Source organism: Theropithecus gelada, chromosome 9, assembly GCF_003255815.1.
Source record: "Theropithecus gelada isolate Dixy chromosome 9, Tgel_1.0, whole genome shotgun sequence".
Lineage (NCBI taxonomy): Eukaryota > Metazoa > Chordata > Mammalia > Primates > Cercopithecidae > Theropithecus > Theropithecus gelada.
Genome location: NC_037677.1, coordinates 27,263,564 through 27,283,879, shown reverse-complemented (window position 1 = coordinate 27,283,879; position 20,316 = coordinate 27,263,564). Strand labels below are relative to the sequence as shown.

The 20,316-nt window shown below is 43.8% G+C and overlaps 1 protein-coding gene across 4 annotated transcripts in view; it reads right to left on the bottom strand.

Annotated features, from left to right (window-relative positions):
* The window catches only part of PIP4K2A (phosphatidylinositol-5-phosphate 4-kinase type 2 alpha), a 179,662-nt gene that overhangs the window by 23,846 nt on the left and 135,500 nt on the right, over positions 1-20,316 (bottom strand). For 3 of the 4 annotated variants that reach the window (XM_025397160.1, XM_025397161.1, XM_025397162.1), the window contains 2 exons: positions 12,192-12,338; positions 6,708-6,746 (listed from right to left, as the gene is read on the bottom strand). In XM_025397160.1, coding sequence (XP_025252945.1) covers positions 6,708-6,746; positions 12,192-12,338 — 186 coding nt within the window. Of the gene's footprint in view, positions 1-6,707; positions 6,747-7,869; positions 7,912-12,191; positions 12,339-20,316 lie in introns of all 4 variants that reach the window. The other variant, XM_025397159.1, reaches the window with a different exon arrangement.

Below are 20,316 nucleotides of genomic sequence, written 5' to 3'. Positions count from 1 at the left end.
TTAATCTACATATATCTGGAACAGAGAAGATGTTAGTCATGGTCAGGCCAGGACTTCTCCAAGTGGGGCCAACTGCTGAACCACATCTCTGGAGGAAGATCCAGGAAAGCTTCATTTGAAACAAGAGATTCTCACCAACACTAAAGCATGAGGACCAATGACGCAGGCAAATCCTTTAATTTTACAAATGAGGACAAAGTCAGATGACCTATACTCAAACCCCATTAATGCAGTCCTGTGCCCCCAGGGCTGGGACTCAGCTCCCCTAACCCTCTGTTTGGAGTCCTTCACCCAAATCTCCCTTTTATAAACTGTCTCTGGTCCAGAAGGTGGATGTTAGTGGTGCTGCCTTTAAGGTCTGAGAAAGAAGCCCTGCTTCTGCCCTAATGGGCAACTTTCCCCTGCACTTTGGGTAGTAGGATTGGTGTCCATAACTAACACTGGCTGGCAAAGGGGAATGATTCCCTTCCATCTCGGAAGAAAAGGAATTTTACAGAAGGCGGTTAAAGCATTAGCTGAATTGAGGGCCTAAAAAGCTTGACAACCCCCCTTTAACCGATGATCCGCCCACAGTGGAAAAGGAGGCACTTCTTAGCTGAGCGGCAAATAAAGATTTCCAGAAGGATACACTGCTGTGCTTTTGTGTCACGTTTGGGGAACCGGCCACCCTGGCCACCTCGCTTCAACGGCAGCCCAGATGACCAGATAGAGGTAGTAATTAATTATAATCTGTTACAATTTAAAGACCACAAAAGAAATGCTGAACACTGGTTTCGAAAAGCATTTTTAGATGTAAGGGTATTAATGATTAATCCTCTCGAACCCTCAGTTGGTAATAGGTAAAATGTCGGAGACGGTGACAGTCACTTAATTGCTGGTGCAATTCACAGTGCCTGAGAATCGACAAGGCGGCTTTTTGTAGCCCATTATCAAAGTGTCAACAATGATTATTGCCAATATAGTTACACAAATGCCAATTGCAGGGCAGCTGTTTTCTTTCAAATGGGTTTCAGAAAGAAGGCTGTATGTTAAAAGGAATCTTCTTATTGTGACCCTACGGCTCCATTACACACGCTTTACTTTACCTAATAAAATCAGACATGACTTTTGAGAAGAACTGTGCAGGATGATGAACAAAATGCATATTTGTGTAAATCCCCAGGACTCTCTCTCTCAAGAACATGGGCTTTTTAAAGAGTCAGGTCAAACCCCCCAGAAATCAAGTGAGTCCAGTTATGTTTTCTTTTACTTCCCTAGGTCCCCTGCTGAGTCGCTCGCTAGCAGGCAGCATGCTAAGACTGTCATTTGTAAAAAGCAGCCTGCTCAGCTATAATTACTAATTTGATGTCACACTGGAATTGCAGCGCAGCTGTGAAAAGATCGACCACCAGGGAGGTTCGCATTTCTCTGTCTCATTTAGAGGAGGCGAAACTGCTGGAGCCATGAATGGGAGATGCCCTTCCATTAAAAAGGAAAGAATTAAAGAATAAAACAAGTCATAGCAGCTGTCAGAATTTGACAATGGTTATTTTTTTTTAAAGCACTGTTCTGCTCTTAAAAAAAAAACCTCAAGACATCTGTACATGCATGTTCTGAGACTTGTTGCCATGAAAGTGATTCCATTGTTAGAATATAACTTATTTCCTTCAGTTCTATCTTCATGATTATGCTAATACAAATCACACTAATTACATGTCAAGCTAAAATCTAAGGGATGGGACTTGTCTGCACCTATATCGCTAAATATTTGAAATGACAGTTTCAAAACTTGTCATCAACAAGTTAAAAGTATGGAAAATTAAAACAGTTATAATGACTCATGAAAGAAAACCTGGGAAGAATAAGAATTGAGATTACTAATTAAGCTATGTCACCAGAGATTCTCTCTGCAGATTTTTTTTTGAGACAGGGTCTTGCTGTCACTCAGGCTGGAATGCAGTGGTGTGAACACGGCTCACTGCAGCCATGATCGACATCCTGAGTTCAAGCAATCCTCCCACGTAGCTGGGGCCACAAGTGTGCACCACCATATCCAGCTAATTTTTGTATTGTTTGTAGAGTTGGGGGTCTCGCTATGTTTCCCAGGGTGGTCTTGAACTCCTGAGCTCAGGCTATCCTCTAGCCTCAGTCTCCCAAAGTGTTGGGATTACAGGTGTGAGCCAGCAGGTCCAGTCCTCTAGAAAGATTGTTCTTTGTACCATAACGGTCATTTGGAAAGGAATATAGTTATATATAATAGCAATGAAAATAATATTCTTGCAAATCATTTCATTTATAAAAGGCTAAAATGTAGAAAATAAATATTTTTAGCCTTCCCCAAATATTTCAAACCAGAGGAACCAGTAGATTGTTTTGATAGCATTTCCCCCCCAATGTCTGATCATAAAAAGGAGCATTTATGATTTGTGAACGCAATGAATGGTATGCTTTGTGGAAGAGTCAAAAATCCTAACTGATCATGGAAAGAAAACCCAAAAGTTGGCAGAAAAGGGAAAGCAAAGACGTTTTTTAAAAGTTAAAAATGTTTTTAAGAGTTTGGCTCTATTAATACATTTTATTTGATCTATTTCAGTTTAATAAACGTTTCTAGATTATACAAAACACTGCCGTATCAGAGAGAGGCATGATCTCTACCAAGTCACGAATGACGACTTTCCCCTGGGCTCGTTCTAGACACGCTTCTCTTTTCCACAAGCTGCTCCTGGGTGACCTCACCCACTTCCCTGTCTCTGCCGACCGTCCTTCCAGGGAGGATTCCCAAGCCCTTTGTTTTCAGCTGAGACCCTCTGTGCAGCCTCTTGTGCCTAGTGGATCTCTCTGTTCTGACGCCACCCTGACATTTCAAATGCCTCCTCCCTCCCTTGTCTGGGGGATGTATCCCCAGGGAAATCGCTGGGGACGTGGTCGGTGAGGGTGGGTGGGAGCCAGATTTCAGCAGGTGATGAAGTGAGGAGAAGAAAAGGAAATGGTGGATGTTTCTTTGGCCATTTGCCCTTTTACTGTGTGTGAATGAAGGTACATTTTGATCTCCACCCTGCTGTCAAGGCAGGTACACTCTCCATCATTTACCAATGACATTCCACATCTTCAAGCTATTTCCTCTCTCCCTTCCCAAGTGAGCATTTCTAATACAGAAAGGTGGGTGGGGTGGCTTTATGCATCCTCTGTCTTCCAGAATAAGAGTTATTATACACCTCAACCCCAAAAAGAAGGCTAGGGCATTGATTCTTCCTCAGGGCAACTGTGCAGACAATTCTAATGTTTGCACAGTGTAAGACACAGTGATAAAGACTGCATTGCATGTACAAGTTTTACAAATATGTACATCTGAAAGTACGAGCACAAATGCTCAAGCTCTTCAAATAGAGGAAATACAAATTGTTTTGCTAACATAGTATGAAACCAAATAATTTATTTTACTACTTTAGAAAAAAAATCAAGTTTTAGAATCAACTGTTTCAGCACCATATTTAACTCTGAAACAATGTTTTTGTCAACGCAGTAACTTTTTCCTCATTTTCACAATTAATGGGATTAACATGACTTTTTGATATGCCGTTAAAGGAAAGGAGAGACATGAACTCCTAAACATTTACAAGGCAGTGTGGCATAGTGGCTAGAAATATGTGCTCTGGTGCCGGTGACCCCAAGCTCAAACCCTGGCACTGTCACTTCCTAACTGTAGGACCCTGGATGAAGTTACTAAACCTGTCAGTTATGCAACTTCATCCACTCAAAGGAAGTAATGACAGCACCAATCTCATCCGGTGACTGTAAGGATGACATGACATAATTCATGTACAATTTAAAATGGTCTGGCATATAGTCTATACTCAACCAGTGCCAATTGTGACTGTCTCTAAGCCTACCTCCTAGGGAGATGTTTCAAGGAATGATGGCTACATGTTCATATTAGATACAGGATGAAAACATTCTAGCAGAGTCCTAGAAAGATGAGTTCTTGTTCAAACAAATTCTATTATTCTCTTTTCATAGAAAGCTACACCAATAAAGAGGCTAACCATTTTTTGGTGAGGAGGGCAGTGAACTCTGGTTCATGCCATGGGTTTCTGGAAGGCGTGTTAAGTCCTATAGGTGGAACAGTGGAAAGGAAGATAGGAAGTGAATGTCCTGCTTTGCAAGGACCGTTACAACTATAGGAAGTCAAACACATGCGGTTTTCTTTCCTTTCTGTGTGCCCTTGTTTTATGATTTAGGCTTCAGCAGCAACCACACCATTAGCTGTAACTGTCCTTGTTGGCAGTGTTTACGTCAGAGCAGACCAAGCCCTTGCTGACTGAACCTGAAGAAATCAAAATGAATGAAGGAAAAAATCCTGCTAGTGGTAGTCCCAAGGAACTTTGGAAGAAAGTAAAAATAGAGCCACCAACATGGGGCATCATGTGACTCAGAGGCTGGCCTGTCGTACGATGCTGAAGAGCATGTGTGGCTCTGTACACCTCTGGTATTTCCTCCAAGGAGAAAACCTCAATCAGATTTAGCCTCTGAGCTTCTCATGGGCTAAAACTGAAATACCTGCTCAGTCTTCAGTACCTGGAAGAAACATTTACTCATGGCAGCATGGAAGTCGACAGTCACTGTTTCTGCCTCTTCTGGCCAAAGCCGGTGCCTTACAGGGGGTTTACACGAACGTTGAAATCTCAAAATGTGCATTTACTGATGTACAGTAAAAGGGAAAATGGCCAAAGAAGCCTCCACCATTTCCTTCTCTCCTCACCTGCTGCAATCTGGCTTTGGTCCCCACCCACCCTCACTGACCAGGTCCCCAGCGATTTCCCTGTGGATACGTCCCTGGACAACTCTCTATTCTTATCCCTACCTGGCCTCGCGAAAGCATCTAATGCTGGGAAGTTCATTTCCTCTGGTTCCTGGGAGATGACTAGAGTGAAAGTTTCACGAGGATGGGGATTACAACAGCCTTGTTCCACGAGGCATTTCTTACAATGCTTGGCAGAGTGTGTGCTCGTCACAGACGTTCAATATCTGAGTGAGTGACCCAGTGTCTCCTGGCTCTGCTGGGCTTGTTCTAGACATGCTTCTCTTCTCCACACATTCCTCCTGGGTGACCTCACCCACTTCCCTGTCTCTGCCGACCGTCCTTCCAGGGAGGATTCCCACACTCTTTTTTCAGCTGAGAGAGAGCCCCTGTGCAGCCTCTTGTGCCGACTGGATATCTGTTCTGACGCCGCACTGACATTTCAAACTCCTCCGCCTGCTCTTGTTTGCTATTTTAAGGAGTGGAATGAACACCTACCTACCCAACTGCCTAAACCAGAAACTAGGGGGTCCTCCTTAACCCCCTTTCCTCTATGCACACTCCCTGGCACCTCTGGCACTCAATCCCTCAGTTCTGTATATTCGTTTTCCCAGATCTCTCTGTAATTCATCCCCTTCCACCACATCCCAGCTCAGGCCAGCCATCTTCTCCGGGCTACTTCATCAGTCTCTCTGACAGGTCTGGCTTCCTTCCCTCCGTGGCCTCCTCTCTCCCTGCAGCAAATGCACCAAATGCTCCCCACCCTGACTCTGACGCCCTCGCACCTGCTGCTCTTCCTCTAACTCCTATTGATCCTTCAGGTTTCCGGACATCACCTTGTCCAGGAAGCCCTTCCTTGACCCTGCCCAGCCTGAGCCAGGGGCCCTTGCTACGTGCTCTAGAGCTCTCTGAGTGTCCCATCCGAGTGTTCACCCCATGACAACATCATTTCCTATTTAAGGTCTGCATCCCCTGCTAGATCTGTCTGTGTGTCTTGTTATTTTAGCTCTCGAAGCTAGGATAGTAGCCACAAAAATATTCACAGACATCTCTGAATGAATAAACAAAAGCAGATTTGCAAATCTGTAAAATTTAACTCAAAACTGCTATCATTCTAAAAGAAACAATAACCTTGAGCTCTGTTTTCAAATGGAATAGTTAAGAAAAAGGCATTTCCCAAGGTGACAGGCAGGCATAACTAAGAATACACATGTAACCTTTACATAAGCATGTGTTGACTTGGGTTAGTTTAGGTTTACATCCAGGAAGCTACTTTCTAAATTCCTACTCAAACCAATCCTTCAAGTTGACTCTGTCTATAATCTTGCATAGTAAACTAAATGTGGCTCAAATACTACCTAAGGTCCAATAAGCCAGGAAAAGAGAAAAAGGAAAAGAGAAAAAGAGATGCAGTCTTCTTATCCTTATTTTTTTAGGCAAAAAATACTTGAATCATGTCTTAATAGTTGGAAAGGAGTTTAAGGCTTATCCAAGCCAACATTCTACAGGTGAGAAAGCAGACTCAGAGATGCAAAGAAGCATATTCAGGGTCACATTCGGTTTGATATTCGTGAAACGATGTTAGGTCCTGGTTCCCTGACCCACAGGAACGCGCTCTCAGCTGTCAGTGCCATTTTAGATTGTAAGTTTACTGCAATGGTGGCTGTGTTTTTCAAGAGCAAGTTCCATGTGGAATGTTCCTTCCAATCATGCTTGCAACAAATAACTATTTCACTATTCAACAATTTGATGAAGAGAAATGAAGTAGAACTCTCATTGGGTCAATAAAGTGTTTCTCGCTGGTGGCAGCAGAAGGGAACAGGAAGAATCGCAATGGCAGGGGTAGCAGACTAGAAGGAAAGAGTAAAGGTGCCTGGGAGTGTGTGATCATGCCCCCAGGACTCGGGGAGACATACAGCAAGGTACTTACCTTTTCTTTGTCACTAGCTTCTCTAGCCACTGTAGAGCCCTGAAACACAAAGAAATAATAAAAACGTGCACATGGGAGGCACTGGGTTTCACACGTGGAAAATATGAAAATGGCTCTGGGCGGAGCAAAGAGCCAGCTCAGCACCTGCTCTGCTTCGCAGCCCACGTGGAATGGGCTTCTCACCCCTCCCTGACCGTGGCTCTCTGTCCGGCCTATGCCCCCTCTCTGCAGGTATTCTTGGCCACTGGCCGCGTCTCCAGCCCTGACTCTATCATGCTCACCTGTGTGTCTGTGGTTCTTATCCAGCTGCTAGAAGTTAGAAAACCTGACCACCACTTACTTGAGCAATAATTTACTCAACACTGGATCAGCCCCACACTTTCTTCCTTGTATCAACTGCCAGAAATAGTCTTGTTATCTTAAAGAAGAGTCCCACTAGCTGGCTGTGGTGGGACCTCAGGGCGTTAAGTGCCTCTTTCCCTGCATTACGTCTTCCAGATGTGGGCACATCCTCGCCTGCTGACGTTTTTCTGCAACACTCATTGTTTTCTCCCATCTTAAGAGTTACTGATGAACACTCTTTCCTTACGTGCTATTCATCAGTCCTCCACGGCCACTCTCTGACCCCATTTACTTTGGAGTTTCCTTCAAAGACACACAGTTATTTGTACCTCTTTTGTGCCAGGCCCTATGCTGAGTGCAGAGGTACAAAGTGGAGGAAAACATGGCCCTTGATCTCAGCAGTTTGTGCTCTACTGTAGTGGTGTTCAAAACTCTGCCTTAGAACTCTGGGTTGTGTAGGATGACCTGAGTCCACCTCAGAGGCTGACGGGGAGGCTTTAGGGGTAGAGTCCAAGCAGAGAAACTTCCCATGGCTTGTGGAAGATTTGAATTCAAAAGAAAAGGTGGGAAACAAATGGTCCGGTGAATTCCTAAGTATGGATGACAACCACAGTGTCTCGTACACAGCAGATGTCCTGTGTTTACTGCATAAATGACTGGAGATGAATCACAGGCCAGTTTCCTGGGCTCCCTTCCCCTCCTGCACTGGACACCCCTAACCACCATGAGGTCAGCCAAGCCACTTGCTTCTCGACCACCTGATGAATAGACATCTATTGCCCTGGGTTACCTGGGTTAGCCATTCATTAAATGAACTTACAGTTGACTTTGGAAAAATGAAAGTGGCTTTTAGATTGGCCACCTGCAAAGAAATCAAAATTTTTGATTACTGGCTTTCATCGAGCAGCTCAGGCACTGACTAGGATGTGTGCTTCCTGCAATTCACAGATACGGAAACTTGAACGGAAGAGACTCCTCACATTGGGGAAGGGAGCCAAGACCAGGCTAGGGGTCTCCCCAGGGCCGATCTTCCATCCCCCTGGTGCTCAGTGTCCTCCGGACTGGAAGATCCAAGGGATGCTGCTGCTGGCCCAGGAGAATGTTAATGTTTCTTGGGGCGAGTCAGAGCAGCCCAAAGCTAACCCATCAGATGGAGATGGATAATGTGAACCATTCATGAAGGCAAACCTGAGAACCCATTCTATGACCACAGCCCGAGCCCCTCTGCACAGCCATGCCCAGCAACTGTTACTCGCCATGGTCTACTTTCCTTCCTTTAGGGATTCCTGAATATGGATCACAAGTAGCTACCTTTACACACTGATTTTTAACAAAGAGTGTTCCCAAATACTTTTTTAACACTGGGACATTTGTAATACTTGAGCACTGCCTATGCTGCTGGGTACAGGAAGAAACTATTCTGCTTTGAATTCTTAACCAAGTTGTTGGGTGTGTGTGTGTGTGTGTGTGTGTGTGTGTGTGTGTGTGTGTGTGTGTACTCCCTCCTACAATAGCATCCACCCTGCTTCTGATTCTCAGGGAAGCTTCATCTGTATGTAAATGTTGATCATTAGCTTGGGAACAACAAAACACAAAACTCATCCAAGTTTAAATTAATTCACAATAAAAAAATTATAACAAAAATAGAAAAGGAAGGCCAAGAGTTTAAGCCATGAAATGATGCCAGATGTACAGGTTCCATCACAACTGAGAGCACTGGCAAGAACAGAGTTTATCTATGCCACAAGCCAGAAAGGGAGACGAAATTGTGAAAAGCAAGGCAAATTAAAATTAGAAGATTCAATCTCCAAGTATAATTTACTCCAAGATATGTTTACCAGATGCCTACTTGTCCGAGGCGCTCTCTTAGGCATTGCAGGGGGATAAAAAACAAACAAACAAACAAACCACAGTTAAGTAGAATAAAACACTTGCCCTTGAGGCACTTACACATCAGGAGAATGAATGAGGCAACCAAGATTCATTACCTCCCATATGCCATGCCTCATGCTGGACACGACACATATGTATCTTACGTAATCCTCAAAACATCCCTGCAAATGTAGGTAAAATTATCCCTGTTTTAATAGATGAAGAGACAGAGGGTCATAGAGGTTCAGCAACTTACACAAGGTCAACAAGTCATAAAAGAATAACATGTGACTTTAGAGGTCACTCTGGCTTTCTTCTCCGGGAAAGTCAGACAGAGTCCTGTGCGCCCTGAGTAGTACCACCAAGGCTTCACGAAAGAGCTGGTGCTGGCAAGGGCCCTGGAGGGCGGCTGGGACTTCCCCAGGGGGAATTCCGGGGGCACAAAATGGCTTGTTTGGGCTAAGACTTTGAGGCAGGACAGGACAAGGGTGTATTTGGGAAGTAGATCCAGTGTGTGGGGACTTCAGAGGTTAGGAGACAAGACCAGGACAAGAGGTTAGGAAACTAGACCATTTCCTTCACTTAGACTAGCATTTCTGAAAGTATGGTTCAGACCCTGGGGTCCTGAAACCAAAACTACACAAAGTCAAAACTATTTTTATAATAGTACTGAGACATTATTTGCCTTTTTCACCATCTTGATATGTGTATAAATACTGCAAAAACAATGGTGGGAAGAACTGCTAGCAGTTTAGCATAAGTCAAACAGTGGCACCAATGGGTATTAGTAGCGTCTGTGATTTTAAAAAAAACACCAATGAAAAAAACCAACATCATCAAAGAAACCCAGCGTCATTTCAGAAACCACTGAAGCCACACATCCTGGTTTTTACGACTTGTGAGCTGTGTACGAGTTGCTGAACCTCTGGCTAAGATGGTGTCTCCTACAAGCAGGCATCTAGTAAACACATGAAAGCATAAAATTAAATGTATCAAATCTAGATCCAGGAATACACGTCTTTCCAGTATTCTGTGCGGGAAGTATACATAAAGCACTTCTGTTTATAAAGAAGGAATGGTTTCTTAACTGTTTTCGTGATGGTTTGAGTTATGAGCTGAACTAGCCACCTTTTTCATGAAACAACACTTTTACTTGAAAAAACAATGACAGTCTATGTTTATTCAGATCTGGGCATGTGACCGATGTTTGCTACAAAATGAATGAAGCTGCTAGGCTCGCCTGTATGCTGGGGAGCTTGCTACATGCGGTCATTTCACAGAAAACTGACAGGGCTTGTGGCCAGTGACAAAATGTGAGATTCCAAGTAAAAAACCCATTTTTAAAAAACTTATATCCCCCACCCTGGGTCTGACAGCTTCCCAATATGTAAAAGACTTTTCTGATGACATTGGTGGTGACAGTGTTATGACTGTTTGATACTGTATAATGAAATGTGTCAGTATTTGGAAGAGGCACATAACTCAGTGAACCAGTATGTTCCAAATGGCAAATGCATGCCTTGACAAAGTCACACATTCAGAACAATGCATGCAAACAGACCAATGGATTTTGATGAAGAGTTCAGAAAGTTCATTGATGTGATTTCAGATTTCATAATGTAACTAAGCTTTGAGAAATTACCTCTTGTCAAGCTTTGGTATAGTATCAACGAAGAATATCTACAATTATCCAAAAAAGTTGTTAAACATGCTTTAACAACTTTCCAAACTTCATTATTGTGTGAGTTCAGATTTTCTTCACATACTTCAGCGGCATAACACCGCACAGACTGACAGCGGAATCAGATATGACATTCCAACTGTCTCACATTAAATCAAGATATTATGGAGATTTGCAAAAATGTAAAATAATGCTACTTGTCTCATTAATGTTTTTGCTTTTGGAAAATAGTTATTTTTCATAAAAATGTTAACATGTAATGGTTTTCTCATTTTTAAATAAACTACATATTCTAATATTTCTTATATTAATTTTTAATACTGTAAATATCCACAGACACAACTCACATCTGCAAAAGCTTTTGAGGGTCCTCTTTTAAGAGTGTGAAAGCGTTGAGACCAAAAAACTTGAGAACCAAATGTCAGAGACCAGAGTTTGGCAAACTTTTTCTGCAAAGAGTCAGAGGGTAAATGTTTTAGGCTTTGTGGTCCCAAATGGTCTCCGTGGTAACTACCCAACTCTGCCATTACAGTACAAAAGTAGCAACAGACAACACAGAAACAATGGGCATGGCGGTATTCCAATAAAAATGTATTTATAAAATTGGCCCAGCCAGGCGCCGTGGCTCATGCCTATAATCCCAGCACTTTGGGAGGCCAAGGTGGGTTGATTGCTTGAGTTCAGGAGTTTAAGACCAGCCTGGGCAACATGGTAAAATCCTGTCTCCACCCAAAAATACAAAAAATTAGCTGAGCATGGTGGTGCATGCCTGTGGTCCCAGTTACTTGGGAGGCTGAGGTGGGAGGACTGCTTGAGTCAGTGGGGCAGAGGTTGCCATGAGCCAAGATTGTGCCACTGCACTCCAGACTGGGCAACAGAGGAAGACTCTGTCTCCAAGAAAAAAAAAAAAAAAAAAGAGTCCTTCAAGTAGGATTTGGCATTCAGGCAAGTCAGTTTTTCAGCCCCTAACTTGAACATTCTCCCCTGAGTTGGTGATACCAGAAGCCAGATTATGTCGCTCTACTCTCAGAATTTCCAGGGGACCCCCTTTCTCTCCAAGCCTTTGAAATGGTCTCTGTACTTACAGTTCCCTCTGCCAGCAACATTCTTCCTCAGCTCATTTCCTCATCTCCTTAAGTCTGCTCCAATGTCATCTTTCTCAGGGGAACCTTCCCTGACAGTCCTATTTAAAACTCCCCCCTTCTTTCAATTCTGTCTATAGCACTTACCATTTCTGGGTATGCTCTATGACTAACTTATTACTTTTACTTACCACCTATCTTTAGCCACCAGAATGTCAGCTCCCTGAGTGCAAGTTTGGTTTATTCATACCGTTATTTCCAGCACCTAGAACAATGCCTGGTATGTACTTGAATATTTAAGTAGATGCGATATCTTTAACATGTGCCAGTGTTTTTTGGTGAGGCCGGCAAGCACTTATTGCCTCAGAGGAAGGAATACACTGCTACTTGTCTGGTAGCTTTAAGTGCTGAGTGGCTCCAAAGCATTTTTGATGATCAATGACAACATTTACAATGTAGAAGAGTAAGCTTGAGTTACCTCACAAAAATTCATAAAATCAATCTCACCTTTAAGTCGTATTTCCTATATACAGACAAACGGTGGCTGAACACATTTCTTGTAACTATCACATATATTTCAACTCCATCAACATTAAGCCGGTACATGCCCAAGAATTGGGGAAGAAGGGTGATCCCATGACATTCCACTATGTACTGCATAGGAGAGAAAAAAAAAGGAAAAAAAATCCAATCAAAAGATTGCTTCCTTAGATGTAAAATACATACACCTATGGTGTTTATACAAAGTGAAAACATCCAGTCATTAGGGTCCTATTTATGGAAAATGGCCACATTTGTACTGCTTACCAACCACATCTCTGTTTACTATATCTACACAGAAAAGAAAATTCAATTTTATCTCCAATTTTTTTCCAACATTCCAAATGGAATTTGTAAGGTCAAACCTTGGATATGATAGTGTAAGGCAAGAGGACATGTGACTGTCTTTCTCAAATTCCTTTCAAGGGATATTACACTCCACCTAGCACCTTTGCCTTCTACCCCCAAAGCCCTGACTACAGGAATGAGGCAGAGCGACCTGGCCGCTAAAATCAGCTTCTCTAACATTGTTGAAGTCGAGATTAAAGAGGAAATTGTGGAGACCCCAGTGTTAGAAGCTGGGAGGGCTGAGCTAAGCTTCCCATGAGAGGAGGGCAGAAGGGGGCAACCCCTGCGACCACAGCATCCTCACTCCTGCTCTGCCGGCAGATGGGGACTGCCTGGTTCCCGCTGATTTCCACCAAGTTAACTGGACAAGCCCAGGGCTGACACCATTTCCGAGGAGAGTTGCAAAAACACAACACGACCTTGGCTGTTTTTCATGACCACATTCTAGAGGGCCACAAGATGGAGCCACTGCTCCCCGAGAGCAGATTTTCACAGAACAGGGGTCCCTCTGCACTTCCCAAAGGAGGCTTAGGTTTTCCTTCCTTTAAAATCATGGGGAAGGAATATTTCAAAAAAGCTCTATGTCCATTGACACATGTGTGAAATCTCCAGGATAATAAACAGCATAAATGGTGAGATTCCATTATTGTAAGCACCATACATGTTGGGCATATTCAGAGATGCTGATGATGCAGTTGGAGGGAATTCTGATCTTTTTTTCTATACTGCTTGAATTTTTCATTTTTTTTTTTAAATGAGAATTTTATAAAAAATACAAAAGTAATTAGAATGTCCTTTCAAACTTTTTAGTTGTAAATACTGTTAATAATCAATTCTGATAATACTTAACCACCTTAAGAATGAAAGTCTTCAGTTTTGATCATTAAAGATAAACAGCATTGGTACCTGACTTTGATTTTTGCCATCTAGAGTTTTGGCAAGTTTTAAAGCTGCGTCTTCCCTTTCTTTTTTCTTGTTGACAATAACTGAGCTATATATTTTAATCTCACGTAATTCCTGAGGAGAGTTTCACCTTGTTATCTGAAATTAGATGAGTGAAACATTTTCTATTTCTTTCCTTTCAAAATATAATAAATTGAGTTTTGCTAATGCAAAACAGGTAGTAAATAGCCATTGCATGAAAAGAAAATTTCTCACATCTGATCTAGAGAAATAAAAAGGAGTTCTTGGCTTCTGTAGAAAGGTGGTTGGATGGGCCTTCAAACATGCAGACTGAGGAAGTCCAGTCTCCATGTGCAGTAGAGAGAACGTAGGTTTGTGAGCCAGAAAGGCGTGTGTGTGTGTCCTGGTGCCTCCATTTATGAGCTGTGAGATCTTGGGCAAGTTACCAAATCACTCCACATTTTAGCTTCATTTTCCAAAAAAAGAGCCTAATTCCTACCTTGAAGGTTGTTTTGAGGGTTACAGAAAAGAGTATGTCAAAATACTTCACACGATGCTGTGTACTACACTATACTGAAGATGATAATGATTATTTTCATTCAAAACTGTTAAGAAATTTTAATGTTACACCTGTTTTGTGCTCCAAACTGACATACAGACATGTACTGGGTGGGGTCTGCTCTGAGGCAGTTATTTTTGAGGCCCACAAGACAGTCCCTGCCTCAGGGCACACACCGGTTTTGGTTTGGATGCTCAATCCCTCGCTGCGCTCTCATGATGGACTACATTTACAGAATCCTGCCATGTCTCTCTGATTCAAGTTGCTGTACAGAGCCAGACGGCTATGTCTCATAGTGGAAAAGAACCAATGCTACAAATATGGTAAATAAATCTTTTGAATATTATACAGCAAATCATTGACTAGTTGCCCCCTCTTAGGAAAAAACACCCATACAGATTACATTCTATACCTTCCCTACCTTAAAGATTAGCTAAATTACTACACTGAAAAAAGATCAAATCTGTCTACTTTGCCAGGTGTGGTGGCTCACGCCTGTAATCCCAGCACTTTCAGAGGCTAAGGTGGGTGGATCACGAGGTCAGGAGTTCAAAATCAGCCTGGCCAAGATGGTGAAACCCCATTTCTACTAAAAATACAACAATTAGCCAGGTGTGGTGCTGCACACCTGTAATCCCAGCTACTCGGGAGGCTGAGGCAGAAGAATCACTTGAACCCAGGAGGTGGAGGGTTCAGTGAGCCGAGATCGTGCCACTGTACTCCAGCCTGGGTGACAGAGTGAGACTCCATCTTTCAAAAAAAAAAAAAAGTCTGTTTACTTTATCACCAAGTCTACACGCAGTTGTTCTCAAACGTACGGCTCACCTATGGGGCTCCTTGATGAATACCTAAAACTCCTGAGGATATAAATATGTACCAACCCACAAGTCATACCAAAGTTTATTAGATTGCAGTATTGCCAAGCTGCAGGTGGTATCAAAGGTTTAGAAAGCATTAATGGGTTAAAATTTTGCAGCAGAGAAAATTATACCCATTAACTCAATTTCTGGGGGGAAGCACTGGGAAAGGGGCACACTGTTGCATTTTCAGTGGAGGAACATTTCACTGGGTCTGTGAATGCCTGGGCTATGGACCTCTGTTCTCTAGCACGACGCGCTGTTGTAGGCAGATGTTGACACAAAGAGGCCTGAATGAGAATCCTGGTGGATTCTCCCAGTTGACCCAGAGAAAGCTGAGCACAAATTCATAACACCAGTGGGCCTAACTCCAAGGATTCCTACACACAGCAGCTGCTGGAGGGCAGCCCTGAACCAGGGAGACTGTGGATTCACAGCGACAGCGTTAGCCGGGGTCTCACGAGCCTCAGTCAAGCTGCACAGCTAGGAGCCCCCCGATCCAGCTCCGTGTTCCTTACCTGTGTGACCTTGGGATAGTTATTCAACCTCTTGGTCTGCATTTGGAAACTGGGAGGTAATAATAGTACTTAATGATTAAATGAGTTAATTATAAAGTTTTTAGAACAGAGTCTGGCACATAAAAAGTAGTATAAAGTGTTATCTACCTTATGAACCTTTTCCATTTTCATCAAACCTCAAAACCCCCTCATCACTCTCAGTATTCATTCATAGAGGTTGAGTATGGTGGCTCACACCTGTAATCCCAGCACCTTGGGAGGCCAAGGTGGGCAGATAGCTTGAAGTCAGGAGTTTGAGACCAGCCTGGCCAACACAGCGAAACCTTGTCTCTGCTAAAAATACAAAAATTAGCCAGGTGTGGTGGTGCATGCCTGTAGTCCCAGTTATGCAGGAGGCTGGGTGAGGCAGAAGGATCGTTTGAACTTGGGAGGCAGAGGCTGTAGTGAGCCGAGATCGCACCACTGCACTCCAGCCTGGGTGACAGAGCAAACTCCTGTCTCAAAAAAAAAAAAAAAAAAAAAAAAATGTATTCATACATTCACTTAAAATACGTATTGAGCATCCATCACATGCCTGGTACCATGAGCGGTGCTGACTTTGCATTGCGGAGTGGAGACGCCTGGTTCTTGTCTGTGTGCAAGTTATCCTATTTCAGGTGGAAAAGGGTGCCATGGGAGGGGAATGGCTTGTCTTCCGGTAGCCCCATCTCCCAGTGATACAGTTTGAATATACGTCCCCTCCACGCTGCGATGTGATCCCCAATGTTGGAAGTGGGGCCTGGTGGGAGGTGACTGGGTCATGGGGGTGGGTCCCTCATGAAGGGCTTGGTGCCATGGGGAGAACTGCTTACAGAAAAGGGCTTTCCAGTCTCCTTCCCCACCTCTCACCAAGCCATGCCAGCTCCCCACTGCCTTCCAACATGAAGGAAGCTTCCTGAGGGTCTCACTCGAGACAGATGCTGACGCTATGCTTCTTGTATAGCCTGCAGAATTGCAAGCCAAATAAACCTCTTTTCCTTATATATCACCCAGCCTCAGGTATTCCTCACAGCAACACAAACAGGTGAAGACACTCAGTGCTTGCACGGCGGATCCCCTTCGAAAAGCAGTCTCTCCAGTCACACTGGGACCAGTCTTGTCAGGTTCCTGGGCATCCTCCCCCTCAGTCCAGGATCCTCAACCTCTCTCCCTCCACTAGCAGCTTCTCAACAGCGCTTAAATGTGCTAAAGTTTCTCTCAGGAAAGCAACAAAAACAAAACACAAAACACCCCCTCAATTGCAGAGATGCATGGTCTGGCACTGCCTGGATCCTGGCTTGAACGCACACTTTGAGGGCAACTGGGGACACCTGATTATGCCACTAACTAGGTATTTGGTGATAGTAAGGAATTTATCAGCAATTATCTTATACCGAGAAGTCCTTATGTTTCAGAGAAGCATATCAAAGTATTTACAGAGGAAATGTGTCTGTGATTTACTTTTGAAACACTTCTGCAAAAATAAAATGATGCAAAATAAAATGTTAATAATTGTTCAATCCAAGTGATGGGTATATGCTACCAATTTTCTGTCTGTTTGAACATTTTTACAATAAAAAGTAAAAAGGAACACAAACCATTCTTTGACTGCATGTCTTTCTCCATCTCTGGTCTCTCTCCTGACTGGCTTCTTGGCAGAGTTGTCTATGCTTATTCTCTATTGCTCTGTAACTCCCATCCATTCTGCAGCTCATCCTGCTCTGGATTTTACTTTCCTATCCCTTCAGAGCAACTGCTCCCCCTGAGATCTCAATGACCCTTGAGTAGTTAAATTTGACAGATGCTTCTCCGCCTTTCTCTCTCTTGAATCCGATAAGCAAACAGCGCTCTTGTCCAGGGCTTCCTCCCTCGGCTTCTGAGACGCTATGTTCTCCTGGCAGTCCTCTTCCTACTCTGTCCCACCTTTCCTGCTCTTTGGCCAATTCTTCCTCCTCTACATGCAAACTGTCAGGGCCCTGACCTAGATGTCCTCTCGTCTTCTCTTCTTCACTGTGTACAGGCTACCTGATCCACACCTTTTGTTTTCACTTCTATCTGTGTCTCGGTGACTCCCAAACTTATGATTCCCAGTCCATGCTCTTTCTTTTGAGTTGCACATCCATATAGGATTCATGTAACATGGCTTTCTGCTCCACGAATGTAAGCTCCACGAAGATGGCAAGCACTGCCCTTAGCAGGACCTCATGTGTAAAAAACATTTCATATACAACTGTTGAATAAATAAACAAATGCAGCAAATAATTTAAAAAACCCAAGGTGTTTCCTACAGATGCCTACTCTCTCTGCTCTCTATAATTAACACCATGACCCTTACCTCCAGGTGTTGTAAATATGAAAATTCTACATTTTGAAGGCAGAAAAAAACCTGTCATTTATGATGAAAGGGAAGCCCTAGATTTTTCTCATGATGGCCATGACAAGTGAAGAACTTTACACAAGAAGTAGGAAAAAAGCAGGCATATGTCGGGCATGAAAGGATGAAAAGAGGGTACTACAAAGTAACTGTTTAAGGATGCTAATCTTAAAAAAAAAAGGCAGTCACATGGTTAACTTGGGGGAGAATTCAGAAATGGTCACGGTTTATCTGTTCTAGGGCTCTTACCGCACATACAAACTGTACGACGCAATGTATCCTCATTCTCTAGCATCATGGGAGAAATAGAACTTTGAGGAAGGGGGTAGAGCAGAATCATAACCCTACTGATATCAATCTGTCACTGAGTAAGAGTAAAGAATCACATCCGATGATTTATACAGAATTCACACTTAAAATTATCTTAACTTCCCAAAGTTTGTATGCACTGATGAAGTTGATAAATGGTGTTCTCTTTAAACCACAGAATCACATGCACAGCAATTAGAGGACGTCTGCCTCCTTCCCCTCCAGCTCCTCTCTATCCTCGCCCTTGGAGGGGAGGGGATCTTTGGGCATAACACGGCTTAGATGTGATGCTCCCATACCAACAACAGAGGAGCTTGCTGCCTTTAAGATGCCCCATTCTGGCCGGGCATGGTGGCTCATGCATGTAATCCCAGCACTTTGGGAGGCAGGGGCAAGTGGATCACTTGAGGTCAGGAGTTCGAGACCGGCCTGGCCAACATGGTGAAATCCCATCTTTACTAAAAATATAAAAATTAGACCGGCATGGTGGCAGGTGCCTGTAATCCTAGCTACTCAGGAGGCTGAGGCAGGAGAATCACTTGAACCCAGGAGGGAGAGGCTGCAGTGAGCCGAGACTGCGCCACTGCACTCCAGCCTAGATGACAGAATGAGACTTTGTCTGAGAAAAAAAAAGAAAAAAGAAAAAAAAAAGACACCCCATTCTGATGAATGTGGAGATAAGGAAAACAGGACCTGCTGATGACTCAAGCAGGGCCAAGATGCAGCTAAGGCCCTGGGGTGAGGGTGGAGAGGGCAGAGGCAGGAAGGGGTGAGGGGTGGAGGGCAGAGGCAGGAAGGGGTGAGGGGTGAAGAGGGCAGAGGCAGGAAGGGGTGAAGGAGGGAGACTTCCATGAGCACCCACGGTCTAGATGTGGCTACAAGGCAATCCTTCCCCACTGGCAAAAGGACATCATCAACACAGTTGTCCCTTTCTGTGATGGTAATGTCTCGCTTTACAGACTCGACAGGTGCAGTGCTCTAATGGCCCGGAAGGCTCCTCTGTAGAATGGATGAGTGCCAGCTCCTGTCTGCAGCCACTTTGAAGTCCCAAGGCAGATGAGGCCGCAAATGGACCAAACACTGAACAACGCTGGCCGTCCCTGTGTGGCTCAGAAATTAAGAGCACACACCAGATAAGTGGGCTTGTTCTCCTGGGAGAGCACAGGCAGCATGTACACAACACCGAAGAGTGTTCCTTTCAGCAGTTCCTCGAATAGGGCTTTTCCCCTGAGGCATTCCTCCTGGTGGCACAATGCTCACCTGTCATTTCCACCTGTCTGACTCTGCAGGTCACCTGTAGCTAAGCCCTCTGCTCACATCAAACAGCAGCTCTGCCTGGCACCTGAAGCGGAGGTTTCTAGATGTCTGTGATGCAGCCATGGCACTGAGCTTCCATCTGCATAGGTGCTGAAAATCTGCTCTCAAACTTTATAAAAGTGAACCTGATTATCACCAATTCTTCTTACACTTGCCATATGTAGCTAAGTCAATCACACTTATTCTTGGGGTCAGCTTTCCTATTCTCAGTGTTAAATTCACTACGTTACCTACGCTTGCATTTTACAATATTGTTTTTGCCTAGCTACTTGGGAGGCTGAGGCAGGAGGGGTGCTTCAGCTCAGGAGTTCAAGATGAGCCAGGGCAACACAGGGAGATCCTATCTCTTAAAAAAAAAAAAAATTGAAATACTCCTTTTATTAAGTACTGTTCACTTCTGCACTGTCATAGCTGGGCACCTCTTGTCACTTCCCTTCATTACTTACCTCATAATAGCTTCTGCTAATTCTAAGAGTGCTCTCAGAAACTTTCCTATATGATGGCTTTATTTTTTAATTTTTTCATCTGTAACATGCATTTCCAACACTAACAGTTTTCACTTTTTTCTGTCTTTTTTTAAAAAACAATTTGCTTACAGCTGGGTATGGTGGCTCATGCTTGTAATCCCAGCACTTTGGGAGGTCGAGGCAGGAGGATCGCTTGAGTCCAGGAGTTTGAGACCAGCCTAGGCAACATGGCAAAACCCCATCTCTACAAAAAAAACAAAAGAAATGAGCCAGGTGTGATGGCACATGCCTGTATTCCCAGCTACTTGGGAGGCTGAGGCAGGAGGATCACTTGAGGCTGGGAGGCTGAGGGTGCAGGGAACCATGTTTGCACCACTGTACTCCAGCTTGGGCTACAGAGCAAGACCCTGTCTCAAAAAAAA